At 40.6% G+C, this 15,412-nt stretch overlaps 1 protein-coding gene across 1 annotated transcript in view; it reads right to left on the reverse strand.

Annotated features, from left to right (window-relative positions):
• Window positions 1–13,776: 13,776 nt before the first annotated feature.
• LOC113836414 (brain-derived neurotrophic factor-like) overlaps window positions 13,777–15,412 on the reverse strand; it is a 29,582-nt gene continuing 27,946 nt past the window's right edge. The window contains 1 exon segment of the mRNA XM_027422296.2: window positions 13,777–15,292. Within this exon segment, the coding sequence (XP_027278097.1) occupies window positions 14,525–15,292 (768 nt within the window). The 3' untranslated portion in view covers window positions 13,777–14,524.

Here is a 15,412-nt window from a genome sequence, read left to right on the forward strand (position 1 = left end):
GCCCTGGGCTCTGTCTGGGCTTGTAAGATGGAAGCATTTCTATTGTAAAATGGAGGCAAAGAACAAAACTGAGTGCTATAGCAGAAAAGAGTGGTTTGAAAGAAAATGGCCCTTATAGAGAGTGTAACTATTAAGAGATGTGACTTGTTGGAGTAGATATGGCCTTGTTGGAGGAAGTGTGCCACTCTGGGGGTGGGCTTTGATGTCACCTATGCTCAAGCTACTTCCAATGTGGACCGACTACTTCTGCTGCCTGTGGATCAAGATCTACAACTCTCAGTTCTTTGTCCAGCACCATGTCTGCCTGCATGCCACTATGTCCTGCCATGATGATAATGGACTGAACCTCTGAAACTGTAAGCTAACCCCAACTAAATGTTTTCCTTTATAAGAGCTGCCATAATCATGATGTCTTTTCACAGCAATGGAAACCCTAACTAGGAAAAACACTTAATGATTTTTTTTTTCTGATCCAGAACAATGCTGGGCATTTTGAAGAATAAATCCATTACTTGGGAAATGTTATGGATTGCTCATGAATGACTTGTTGAGAGTGGAAAATAAACAGAAACACCAAGCTTCACTTTGAGAGTATGCACATGGGCTTACCACCTTACAGGTGGAGTTGTCAGACACCAGGAATTAAAAAAACAGGGCAAGTGGAGGAGTGCTGTCTTCTAGACATAACATGGCTATTGTAGCCATGAACTCACAGCACCTATGGTTATCTCCATAAGTTAAAGGAGCCAAAATTAATACACAGATGGGAAGGTGCTCTCCAGGATATATTTCTTATTGAGGAGCTATTGGCAGTTGATAGCTGCTGAGGGAAGTAGAATCATTCTCTTTTGAAAGGGCTCCAATGGTTAGATTTTCCATGCTGAAGTGGATGGCCACATATTCAATGCACATTGGGCAATATTAATTGGACTTTATGGGTTATAAAAAACAAAAAGACATGAAGTTGGGAAGGCGACATGTTTGAGGGGACACAGAGGGATTGGATTATTGAAGTGGAGGTGGACATTATCACATTTTACTGTGTACATGTATTAAATTCGCAAAAATTGAAATAAAAAAGTAAAACGTTCAAGTCACCTAGTTGAGTTTGAATGTAAACTAACACAATAATAAATCTTTCATACTAGTCGGTGTCTCATCAATATGATATATACCAGGTATACTAGTCAAATACCTGAGAAAATAACTTAAAGGGGCAGGGTTTATTGTGGCTCACACAATATTGTGGTGAGAGTTTGTCAATGGCAGGGATGTCATGGCAGCATGAATGTGGGGCAACTAATCACATTGCAGATGTGATTTTGGCAGATGAACATTGGCACTTCACTCTGTCTTAGTCTAGGACTCTCCTTGTGGAATAATGTCTTTCCCCTTCAATTCACCCTATCAAGAAACATCTTCACACACATGCCCAAAACTTTGTCTCCTGGGTGAGTCTGGGTCCTGCAGATTTGCTAGTCACTATGAACCACCATTCCTAGCAAAGGCTAACTATAAAGAGGTTTCATAGACTTATGGTTTAAAAGTTTAATGTCCAAATAGTATACTATAGGCGCTGGCAAGAACTCCTTGGTACATAGCACAGTATGGAAAGGTAGGTCAGAAGTAATGAGTTCTGGGTACAACCAGACTCAGGATTTTGTAACAATTTTCCTTGTAGAACTAATGAAAGTCTCATGAAAAATACTTTATCTCTTTCAAGGGTATGGCCTCAGTTGCTTTTAGGACCTTCTGCTCAGCTCCATTTCATTAAGATTGCATGGTCTCCCAATACTGCCACCCTGGTGACCACTCCCCCAACATATGAACCTTTGTGTGAACACTTATTCACATCGTGTTATAGTCACTGTTTGGATCTACTTATATGAAATAGGTATTTACCTGGAAATCCCACTTTATTGAGCATTCTGTATTTTACCTGATTTGTTTTGTTTTGTTTGCTGTGGGTTATGGTTGGCTAGGGTTTCTTTGATCAAGGAAAGACACATAAAATGAATAAAGGCATAGATTAAATAGAGAGTCCACACAGGGAGGAAGTTGTGGAGTGGGAGGGTAGTATAAGGTATGTTATGAGTTGTCTGAATATCCAATGGGGAAAATTACCTGAAGAAACATCATAAAAGTCTTGAATGCCACTATGACTGATGTGTATTCTGTCAGTAATTACAGGACATTCCACGTGTTAAATGGGAAGAGATTATATAAGCCATCCATCCATCAGTAAGATATATTAGAGAGCATATGTCCTCTGAATTTATCTCCTGATTATACCAGTAATTGCCTCCAAATCACAGCCTCTCTCAGCCTTAGTTCCATGAGAAATTATCATAATTAGAGTTCCATTCTACATTTCTTTCTGACATTCAATCATCAAGCAGACAAGGCCACCATGAGTGCGTGTGGGGTACTCATTTGGGTATACAATACACAATGCACACACACACACACACACACACACACACACACTGTCTTAAAACATTGTTGCCTTAAAAACATCCCTCTTGCTCTATTTCATCCCTTGAACAAGCACTGAACTTTACTCCTGCGTATCACCTTCACAAAAGGACTGCATCCCTGCATCCTTTTACACACAAAATACATTTGTGTGTGAATGGGTGTTGTGACTTGCATGGTGTGATCCAATGCATTTTCACACTCATTTCCATTTGAACCTTCAGAGAGATCATATCTTAAAAGGAAAGAGAGAAGTCATAGACAACAGGTGGGGGAGAAGGAGACTGCTCGAAGGCTGCTATATTCCAGGTGAGGCATAATGAACACCTTAGCTGAAGTAATGGAAAGGAGAGCTGAAAATGGAAGGAAGACATGAAAAAAGAACCCTGAAATACAAACAAAGGGAAATTCTGACACCTGCATTTTGATCTCCTTGACATTGCTCCCATTTCCTCTGGGGACATGTCCCGGATAAGGGTGAAATCAGATGCTCCTTGGCAGTTTCAAATGACACCGCCCCTAACTTTCCATTGGATAAGAGATGGCCCAAAATAGCCTCTGGTCCCACAGTCGGGTGATTACTGAGACTCAGATTCCTATTCTGAAAACACAGGGAAGAAGCCAGGCATTTGCCCACTTACCCTCTCAAGCAGCTGCCCCGGGGCATTAGCACCCTGGTGCCTGCTGACGCAGTGCATCTGCCAAATTTGATTAGTCCCATGGCCTTGCTAAGCCAGGCGTGCCCTGCATTGCTGCTAAAAGAAGCCCTTCAGGAAGGGGTGATAGGACTCAGATACATTTTTCTTCTAATTGTCAATCACTACTGCCTGCTGGGAAGTTTATGGTAGAGGTGGGGGACAGAAGGCAAAGTCAAATGTTATTTTAATGGTCACTTTTGAAAACATAGAAAATCCTCAAAATAGTCATGATCGACTGTTTTTTGTCCTTTCAGTTGAACTTTTTAAAGACTTTCAGTGTCCAACAGAATAAGCCAGTCATTAATTAAATGACACTAGGGTGTGTTGCTGGTTGGAAGCAGGGGATGGCCTGCCTGTGAGAAACCCACACAGCTCCATTCTCCATAGCCCTAGGCCAGGGGACCCTCAGTTGTAGACATGGCTCCCTGCAGCCTTTGTGCCTGCATTGTTTCTGTTCAGGGCACCTGCAGGAATTGATAGACCTTGGCCCCAAAGTACAGGGTTAGGTTGAACTGTCTAGTGCCCAATTTATGACTCCAAAGGTTGGCTTTATCTTCTAGAATGCCTATCGTTGTTGCTGTGGTTGTGCACCCATTTGCACTTAGTTTACTCTAGGGCTGAGGTCCTGCTCAGCTAATTCTCAGTCACTAAAATCCCAGGATTGTGGTCATGTGCTGACTTAGAGGAAAATGAACCCAACCACTGGGAAGATTTTTGAAAAATACTGTTGCCTGGCTCCACTACCAGGGATTCTAATTTAACTTGCCTGTGTTTGGGGTTGGCATAAGAACCTTTAAATCTTCTGTGTGCAATTCGTATGTATAGGTCAAAACTGAGCCATAGGTAAGTTAAAATTGAAGCTTTGGGAAAACAGAGATATAACCTTAATCCTGACTATATTATTTATTAAGTATAATACCTCAAATGACTTATTTAAGCCTCTTTGCTGTCAGTTTCTGAGCCATGTGGTTGTTAAGTATTTTACAGAGCATGGAAAGCAGTTAGCATGGTTGTAGGGAGAAATTCTGGCCATGCCCGCTTGGGGGCTGGCACAGGTGACAACAACCACGCACACTTGGGCATGGTCAGAGTGACATAAGAAGGCCTTAAATATGAGTGTCGCATGCATGTGGCTCTCTCTGTTCTCTGACCCGCCTGGTTGTACAGGACTGGCTCCGTTGTGTGAGTACTTTCCTAATAAACCATCTGCTCATCAAACTAGCTCTGACTCCATTGCAATCCGCATTAATTGCTCTTCACTTTACATGGAATCTCATATAAATTAAGAATATTCTACTAGAGTCTGCTGCCAAACTCTTCTCCTTGTAGGTGTTCAACTAATCTTAGGATAGCCATCCCTTACTGACTTCTGACTGGCTTGTCTATCTGAAATCCATGGATGTCACCCTTAAGTAAATATCTACAGAACACACATCACCCTTTCATGCTTGATGTCTGCTAAACCTCGGGAATATACAGTCCTCAGCACTTTGACTTTGGTGTCAGAGCTACTCCACCACCTGGAGGACTTACATCAAAAATTTGGGAGATGAGAAAGGCGAGTCAAGTTCATTTTTGGGTTAGTTCTAGTCAACTGGCAGTGATTACACAGAACATAACTGAGCTCAGCTAGAACTTACTAGTGATGGTAGGTGATGATGTCCAAGACATCTTCTCCACTAACCATTAATACAGGATAACTTTGTAAAGTATTGACTTTGGAGGGATGGAGATGTAGCTAAGTGGTAGAGTACTTGCCCGTCGTGCAGGATGCTAATCCTCAGTACCACTCAAAGAACATTGACCTAGGCAGGACTGAGCACTCCCGAGCTTAGCGAGTGGTTCTAAACACTCATCTACCCAATCCCAACAACTCACAGGAAGCCTTGCAGCTCTGTTACAAAGTCGAAGGGATGACAGCTGTCCCACTTCTAGGTATTGAAAACAGCTGGCGTAAAGTAAAGGGAACCAGAGCCAGCCGCATTGGGAGGGGCCTTCATGCAATATGAGCCTATTTGCATGTTAACCCTTAAAAGAGACAGTCAGTGCTCTCTTGAAAGTTAAGAATAAGTAAGCATGGCCAGTGTTTTTCCTTTCTGATGGAAGCCCAAATCCCTCCCTCCCTCCCTTTCTCCCTTCCTTCTCCCTCTCTTTTTTCCTCCCTCCCCTTCCCTTTCTCACCCTTCCTCCCTCTTTCTTTTCTCACTCTCTTTTTCCCTTTTTCCCTCTCTCTGTATTTTCTGTTTCCTTAGTGTTTGTTTAATTTTGGCTTAGGTGGTTAGGATAGTGACTGCAGACACAGGCTATGTGAAGTCAAACCACTGTGCAGTACTCACCAACACTGAGAACTTGGGTAGAAATTATCTTTGTGCCTTAGTTTCTTTGTACCACCAACTCTTGATTGTTGTAAAGTGGGTTACTCTGCACAGGTGCCAGGAATGCTTCCCACTTTACTAGTTGCCTGCCATCATGGGATAAGATGGATGCATGAGATGAGGCAGGAGACCGAGGCAGGTTCTTTTCATGTTCTTTGGCCACTTTAAGGGATGTGATTGTGCCTCTGTTTGTCTTTCAGACTTCTTGAGTTCAGCCATCTACCATGGCCTCAGTTATTACCTGGTACAGACACTTAGGAGGCATGGACACCATTTGAAATATGTAGTCTAGAGAAATACCTTTTGTTGTAGTTTTCTGTTCCATTTGCCTATGAATATGGAGTGGTCACTGTCTAACAGACAAGACGTATTGCTAGTGGATAAACAGGAGTTGCCTCTCTGAATTTTCTAGAAAAGACAAAGCAGCCTTTAATGCTGCACAGACAACATAGGATCCTTCTTAGGAACTGGAGGACTCCATAGAAGGATCTCTGAGGTCTATGCTAGGCAAGCCCCACTTACCAGAATTTCCCCCTATGAGTGTGCAATGCTCTTTGAGGCTTTTCTGTGAGATCCTCACTTTTTTCCCAAGTTTTGTGTGTAGTGCCTCTTTGAGTCTCATAAACTCTTAGGGTATGCATTATTTTTTTTTCTAGCTTTATTTATAAGTGAGGAAGCAGACACAGAGAAGGTGAGTGACTTTCTCTTAGTCATAGAGCTATAATAGCAGGGATGGAATTCAGACACATGGGTCAAGCTCCAACATCTGTAACCTTAATGGCCATAGTATGTGCCTCCTGACAGATGAGAAGATGGGAGCCATAGGAAGCAGAGCCTGGAGGTCATCGAGAGGGAAGCCAGGCATGAAATGGCAATAAAAGGAGACATACTTAACATGGTAACAGATTTCTAACAGATTCAGACCTGAAGGACTCTGGGCTAGGAATAATCCAAAGCTTGGAGGCTGGAATAAAGATTCTAGGTCATGGTATGCCAATGACCTTGGTCCCCTACTCTGACCAAAGCTTTACTCAGAATGGTATCCCATGGCCAATTCTGAAACACCTTGTTTTCAAGGCTTTCTTCTCCAGTGGAGAATATACTTAGTGTTCAGAAGTGGCAGCAAAACAAACTGAGACGGGCACATCCTTGGCAAAGATGTAATGTCTACCCGAAACAAAATGAAAGCCCATTTTGTAACAAAGACTTCTAGAAACAATGACAAGGGGATGTAAATCCATCAGTTTAACTTGGAGGCTCCTCACCATAATTTAGCCACATGCTGCATTTCTCTTTGCCAAGCACAATAGGGCATGTGAGCAGGAAAAAAAATAGAACACAGGTAAGGAAGCATGGCCTAGCTTTGAAAGTAAGTATAAAGATAGGTAGAAATAGTGCACACCTTGCCGTTGGTCAACTTTGCCAAGGCTTTTTTTTTTTTTTTTTTTTTTAGCCTTGTTACATTTCATTTTAAAAAATGACTTTATAAGCTGTATTTAAAGTGAAAATTCTCTGGAAGCCTATCCATCACAACCCTTGTTCTGACTCAAGGTGCAACAGTGTTGTGGCATCTGTCAAGTAATAAGGGCACCAAGAATGGAGGGAAGAAAGAGGTAGAACATCTCAAGATGGTCTCCACCATGTAAGCGCTTCAGAAATCTCTTTTGTAATCTCATTTTACTGCAGGTAATGGAGTAGGCAGAATGCCTTAGAGCTAAAAGCTTACTCTAAAAAAGTCCAGCTTGGCCTTCTCCTATGAGTGATAATGGCTTAACAGAGTCTTAGAGACCCAAAATTGCTTGGCTAGCCTAGTCACGGTTGAAATCATCAAACTCCTGGCTTTTAAGCCAGGTTTGCTATAATTCAGTTTTCCGTATTGCTGAATGGGAAATAATTTTAGGCACCCTCCCATCCATCCTATGAATAGAAAAATTTTCAAATGCAGCTTGAAATCTAAAATATGCAGGATTATGCAAACAGAGAAAAACCTCTCTCTCTCTCTCTCTCTCTCTCTCTCTCTCTCTCTCTCATACACACACACACACACACACACACACACACACACACACAGTGATAACATGCTTAAGGGGATAGGCCCTTATTTCCATAATATAATTCCTACAAGGAAGAGGTAAGCCACAAAGCACAAAGACTGGGGAAGCCATTTGGTCATTCTGGAGGGTCAACCTAGGACTCCTTATCCTGCTAATGGCTAATTAAGCCAGGGTGTGTGTTTATGAACAGTACTTCATAGAGAGAGACAGGGCTACTAGAATGTGCACTTCTTCAGGTGGACTAAGATTTTCCTTTGCTGCATGCTGCCTCTCATTCCCAATGTGTTATAAATAATCACATGCTCTGGGACCTGACTCCACTACTCCCATTACTTTGAAAATAAAGAAAACAAAATGCCAACTATGAACTCGAGTGAGCTTTTCTGGTATGCATTTCCATGCTGGCATCAGTGCAACCCTGCACATTCTCCCACTTCTAAGTACCCAGTGCTCTTGGACTTTAGGAAGTGGCTTTCTAGATTGTTTGAAGGTGGTAGGGTCTTGGAAAGAGACAGTGTCCTGGAAGGATCAGAGACCACAGTTCCAAACCTTTGGGCTATGCTAACACTCTGTTACCCATATAAACACATAGAAGACTGGGTGTTGGATTCCCTTTCTAGTGATGCTCATGACTCACTCAGAGTACTTGTTGGCTAGGTTGTAAGGCTCAAGCCCCAGAGCCTCCTCCATGTCTTCGAGTCTAGAGTGGGGCCTAAGAATGTACATTTCTGAAGAGTCCTTAGAGATGCTGCTGCTGGTGGTGGTGGTGGTGTGGTTGGAGGTCACTCTGAGACTGGCTGTATTAGTGCAGCAGAAGAGTATGGAGACTGTGACCTCCGAGCAAAAACTGTTGAATAGGTTTTAGAGAAGGGCTCTGCTGTTTAAGTATGTCTATTTTATATTTATGCCATTTCCCTCTTCTGACCTGCACTAAATTACAATTCAGAAACCATTTCTTAAACATTGGGGCCTGATGGAATAGATATATTTTTACTAAATAAATTGAATGTATCCTAGAGTACTTAATAAAATTTTTGCAAACTGTGAGCACATAGCTAAACAAAACTGTCTCCCCCTAATTCAGATGTTGCACACAGAGCAGCTCCTTGTATCTGAGGAGTGATTTGAAAGGATACCCAGCAGTAAGTGCCAGGCTGCAGCATCACTATATCCTTTTGAAATGTGGACACCTCAAGCTGTTTCAACTCACTCTTTGGTTATTTACATGCTTCAGACACATCCTGTCATTAACTACAGCAGTTGGTGTGAGATTGTTTTCAGGATAAAGGAAACATTTTTTTTTCCTGAAGGAAACTTTCTTTTTATTTCTAGATTAAAAGCAAATAGTAGCTCACACTTAAATACAGAATAAATGCAAAGGCAGTCGCCTGTGTGTGTGTGTGTGTGTGTGTGTGTGTGTGTGTGTGTGTGTGTGTGTGTTTGGTGTATTAATTGTAAGATTAGCTTTTACAGTTTGATGCTACAGCCATTACCAAGCATCAGAATTGTTTTTCCAAAGGCCAATGCCAGGTTATGAAGTTTTCATGTGGTTGCTTACCAAGTTATAAAAAGAGCTGGGTAAAGGCTTATGGAAATTCTATGTCATGTCACATAAATAGATTTTTTGTTAATGAAGGATAGATGTATAAAGTGTCATAGTATTTTTGACATTCGTGTGTAATGTTCTTGTGTAATGTTCATATTCTGCAAATAATATACTTTATTCAATCATTTGTTAAAAAGCAAGGCACATGCATTTTTTCCTAGAAAGAATACTAGCTAAAATTAAAAGAGTAGATGATGCTCAAAAGACTGGTGGTAGAGGTGCAATTGGGTTTTCACTAGCTGGACTGTCTAGGCATGCTGGATGCTTTGTAGTGACTGTAACTCACTCTAGTCACTATCCTGGGCTCTCAGGCAGAAGTTTATTAGCTATAGAAAGGACAGTGCAACTAAAAGGAGTCAGAGTCACAGCTACTCTTCTTTGACCTCCCAAACCAAACAACTCATCTTTAAGGCAACAGTTAACACACAGCTAAAAGAATGGTTCAGTTACCATCAAATACTATTTTTTTCTGGTCAGGATATTAAAGTTTAACAATATCTGTGATGGTTCTTTCCAGGGTAAATACTTCATCTACATATGTATGTATGTATGTATGTATGTATGTATGTATGTATGTATGTATGCATGCACGCACATGAGTATGTATGTGTGTTTCTTGTAAATCTCAGTTGGCTCTGTTAACAATAGCTTACTAAAAATATGGACATTTCATCTTGACTGACTTGAACACATTAGATATTAGGATAGGAGAAACTAATAATGCTGCCAGGAGTGCTGGCTGCACCGAGGCAAGGCCTGATGTTTACTGGTGCAGTTCAAAGGTATCTGACCTGTTTTCTAGAGCATGATAATCATTTCAATGAACATGGGACAATTTCACTCTTTCATTCCAAGATGTACTTCAAGTTTCCACTGAGTTGGGATATTATTGATAAAAATCAGTGACGATGATAAAACAACCTCATAGACACATCGAATGACCACAGAGGTGCACTAATGTGATGAAAGCAATAGATCAAATCATGCAGCTTATTTCCAAGCTTCTTAATGATTAAACAGGCTTAATCCAGTGCAAACTGGTTACTCCTGTTACACTCCAATTGGGTAATTTAGCAATGCTTCTATCTTGTTCCTCTGACTTCATATTTTCTCTCATTTTTTGGTCATAGTTATAGCCTGAAGATCGTGACTTTTTATGTTGGTTAAGTAAGTTATACATTTTGATCTGATCTTTGGCACTAATGGAAACCTCACCCTATTTGCCAAACTCCTTTACCTTTACAAACATGGACGTCCTATTTAATTTCCACCTCTTGTTACTCAATCATTTTGAAAAAAACTTTAGTCTTTGTCAACTATGAAGATTGGGTAAGCCTGAAATATTGCAAAGGTCTAATTTCATGACTGGGATGTCAGGGCTGGCTGGTGTGTATGTGTGTGTGTGTGGGGGGGGGGGTTCAGAGGTTAGAGTGCTCTGCAAATGCACTGGGCAGATTATAGTCATTTATCTCATTCGATTTGCTCTTGCATATACACAACACAAGTCAGTGTTTGTTATGACTTTCCTGATCCTTATTTATAAGACAATACACGAGGAAACCATGTGTGTATGTTTGAAATAGAAATGATACATTGCACAGATATAGTTCCCCACTTTCTGGGATGGGCTGTCAGTGCTCAAATAGGGAGCCTGAGGAGTCAGAACAGATGCTCTTTTCCTTAATGGCCCTTTGTCTAATTTAAAATCTTCCATTTATTTCCCTAAGATTTAGTGATAACTTTAAACACTTTAACTAAATTACCCAGCGGCTTGGCAGCCATCATGGAGGCAAATCTTTTTAGAGATTGTAGCAATCTGTTAGATCATGGGTACTATGATATAAAATCTGCATGCTCCACATACAAAAATTAAATCAGTGCAATGGATACAAGCACATGCTGCAAACGGCATCGCTTCCAAACCGAGGGGACATGACCTGTCTCCAAATATTGAATTTCTGCAAGATTTTCAGTCATTGACTTTCTAAATTTGAGCCAATTTATTCTCATTATCCCTAAGTAAACCTACTTTGATTTTTTTAAACAGTTATTTTATAATCAAATAGAGCCTGCCAGCCCTGCTTCATGGATCCTGATGTTGCTAGGATACATGGTTTGGTATTTGATGAAAGTACATCACTTCAAAGGGGAAAAGTTTCAAGTGTCCTAGAAAATGACACTCCTGTCTTCTACTACAGAAGACAGGCCCAATCCTGGAGCTTTTCTGAGGCTTACAGTCTGCAGGATTGGCCTCCCCGTGCTTTGAAATAAGCATCCTGTGTGGGGACTGTTCAGTTGCTAGCACTAGTCAAGTTGGTCTTAAAGCAAGGAACACATGTATTTATAATAAAACACATTTTCATATTTAACAGTGAAGAGAAAAAACCCAGAACCCCCAGATTTTATGTACTTTGAAAATATATTTAAAAACATTAAAAATTCTATATTTAAAACATATATTATATGTTAATTGGTACACTTAAATAGATCCTGTATTTACAATAGGCTTCTGATGTGGTTAAGTTTTAATGCCAATTTTTTTCAATAACATAATTATATAAATATACTAAAATACAATAAATATTTTTCTTGTTTTACATGGTGAATAATATCTTTACCATAGAGAGAACAAGGCCACAGACATTTACTTACAGTTTCAATGGGAATCACTATAAAAAAGCAACAGGTCTGCTGCCATGCATGAAACATTTCTGCCAAAAAGAGACCACAGCAAGACTTAAAAACAAAACAGAACAGAACAGAACCAGAACGGACAGAAACAAAGAAAGGATTTTAAAAACAAATCTCAGGTCAACATAAACCACCAAACATGTAACTATGATGGATCTTAGTGGGTAAGAGAACGAGCCACTGACCACACAGCTGCTGAGTGTCTCCCATGAAGCCACTTAACAGACCTGGCCCTTGGAATACTGTTAAGATTGTGACGGGAATTCTTTTGTTTGTTTGACTGGCGTCTCTCAGAATGAAGCTGCAAAAAGTTAACATAGAATAGATATTCCAAGCATTCCTTAATAGATTAAAAAACAATGACGAAGATTAATGTTGTCAAACAGCATAAAACAATCTGTGCTACGTAGTCTTTCTTTCAAAGACAGGTATTCAGTGGTACTCCAGAATGCAGGTTAACTCTAAAGGAAAGACTGGACAAAAAGAAACTGTTTGCTGATGGTATCTTCACTCCCTGAGTCACAATGGACATTCACTTTTGTTCATCTTTTCCCCTCCTAAGATGAAGCAATTTTTTTTGCCTGTTTTCTGATGCTCAAGAACCCAGATAAGTAACCACTAACACATTCACTCTTGGAAGAAGGCCAAATCGAGAAATGGTCTTGACACTAATTCTCACTGGGTCCATTCATTCAGGCTACCAAGCTGACTTCTAATCCCAAAGGGCAAAGTACAGAGGGGACCCTCACCATGAATAGACAGAATTGCAGGAGGTTTCTGTGCTCTTCACTGAAGCAAAATTTTCTCCTGTGTTCTTGCCTCTTCCACAGTACAAAACACCTTCTTTAGTCTTGTTTCTGCCCGGGGCTTTTAGCCTTTCTAGACATTGATCATTCCATCTAAGTTTTGGTGTCTTTTCCTTTTTTTCTTTTCCTTCTACGAAAACATCTCAAAAATAAAACCTAGGCTTCCTTAAGTCTAGGTTCAAAACAAATAAGTATCCTCATAGCAAACATTTTCTATCATTGCATTAATTGCATCATCACAAATGTCACATTTGGATCCAAACCCGCTCCAGGTTAATCCAACTGTCTACACAATTATTTAGGAACGGATGGAGGGCATAAATGGATTTGAGTGAGGTTTTCCAATTGAAAACCTCTTGAGCACTGTTAGGTAATGTAGGCACTTAAAGCAGGAGGTCTAAGCAACTTGACACATCATTCCAGAGCCTACTCTGAAGGGTGCTTTGTGCCTTCCTTTAGGAATGTCTCAAGTACCATTCTCCACCTCCACCTAGACCTCAGGATGGCCACTCAGAAATTCCTCCTGCATTGCCAGGAAATGGTATGTCAGCTCCACTTAGCCTCCACAGGGCCATTCAGTAGCATTTCAATGGCAGTGTGGATTCCGGCTCTGATCTAAGTGTCTGGCTGTATTTGGTGACTTTTACATGCAAAACATTGTTAGGCCTTATAATGATTTACCCAATTCTTACCACTTACAAAAAAAAAAAAAAAGGAATATTTATTCTTGTTCTTTTTCTCTTGGGGGGGGAGGGGAGACAACCCAAAAAAAAAAAAAAAAACAAAAAAACAAAAAAACAAAACCAAACCAAAAAACAAAACCAAAAACATATTGTTTCCTATGAGTGTCATGATATGACAAACTTCGTTCACCTGTTCAGTGATGATAAAATATTTCAAAGCGCACAACTAAATTTTCTTTCATAATATAAAACAAAACAAAAAGAGAGGACCAAAGGAAGAGGAGGGAGGGGAAGAATGCTCTTTAAACAAATTGGGGTCTTTCCAAGAAAGCAGCTTTCCCTGACCCATCAGGGTGATCTGAGGACCGGGGAGATACATCATGGGCAGTGGAGTGTGAGCATTTTATTCAGTTGCCTTAATTTTTATTCACTTCCAGTCATCTGATTGGATTTTGCAAACATCTTTACAACATACAAATGTAACGTTTTATCAACCAGAATGGATACTGAAGAAATTTTCTCCATCCCTATTCCTGGTAGAACTAAAAAAACAAAACAAACAAACAAACAAAATAAAACACAAAACAAACAGAAATATACCCCTCCCTTCCCCCCTTCCCTCAGCCAGTAAAGCAATGACAACAGCACCTTGACATTGTTTTAATTCCAACGCTATCAGAAGTCGAAAGCAGTAAAACAGAGTACTAACAATAACGAAGATACTTAGTGTCTAAAATGTAAACGGAATGTTTTGGTTCAAATTTTTGTTTTTGTTTTTGTTTTTTTTTTTGTCTGTTTTTTGAAAGAGGGACAGTTTATTATCAATTCACAATTAAAGCAGCATGCAATTTATTATTTTTTTTTTAACTTTTTGTTTTCAATTCTTGGCAACGGCAACAAACCACAACATTATCGAGGAATGTAATGCAGACTTTTAAAGTTGTGCGCAAATGACTGTTTCCTTTCTGGTCATGGATATGTCCAATAAATAGATTGTAGAACCACTGTACTGTATAAACTTCATTTATACATGCAGTTCATAAAATTATTTTTTCTTAACTGAATAATTTACCCTGTTATGTATATATACAAATAGATAATTTTTATCTCAATATAATCTATACAACATAAATCCACTATCTTCCCCTCTTAATGGTCAGTGTACATACACAGGAAGTGTCTATCCTTATGAAACGCCAGCCAATTCTCTTTTTGCTATCCATAGTAAGCGCCCGAACATACGACTGGGTAGTTCGGCATTGCGAGTTCCAGTGCCTTTTGTCTATGCCCCTGCAGCCTTCCTTTGTGTAACCCATGGGATTACACTTGGTCTCGTAGAAATATTGCTTCAGTTGGCCTTTTGATACCGGGACTTTCTCCAGGACTGTGACAGTCCCACCCGACATGTCCACTGCAGTCTTTTTATCTGCCGCTGTGACCCACTCGCTAATACTGTCACACACGCTCAGCTCCCCACGGCGGGCTGGGTCAGAGTGGCGCCGGACTCTCATAGACATGTTTGCAGCATCCAGGTAATTTTTGTATTCCTCTAGCAGAAAGAGGAGAGGAGGCTCCAAAGGCACTTGACTGCTGAGCATCACCCGGGAAGAATACAAGTCCGCGTCCTTATGGTTTTCTTCGTTGGGCCGAACCTTCTGGTCCTCATCCAGTAGCTCTTCGATCACATGTTCAAAAGTGTCAGCCAGGGATGTCGACAGACCTCTCGAACCTGCCCTGGGCCCATTCACGCTCTCCAGAGTCCCATGGGTCCGCACACCTGGGTAGGCCAAGCTGCCTTGTCCATGGATGCTTGCTTCTTTCATGGGCGCAGCCTTCATGCAACCGAAGTATGAAATAACCATAGTAAGGAAAAGGATGGTCATCACTCTTCTCACCTGGTGGAACTGTGGGAAGGAAGCAGAGAGAGACACGGAACAGGTTAGAGCTTACTTTCTCTGGGATACCGTGTGACCCATCTGATTGTAATTCCAGATCATTCTGCAAGGTCAAGGGATTTTTTTTTT

The sequence above is a fragment of the Cricetulus griseus genome, chromosome 6 (genome assembly GCF_003668045.3).
Source record: "Cricetulus griseus strain 17A/GY chromosome 6, alternate assembly CriGri-PICRH-1.0, whole genome shotgun sequence".
NCBI lineage: Eukaryota > Metazoa > Chordata > Mammalia > Rodentia > Cricetidae > Cricetulus > Cricetulus griseus.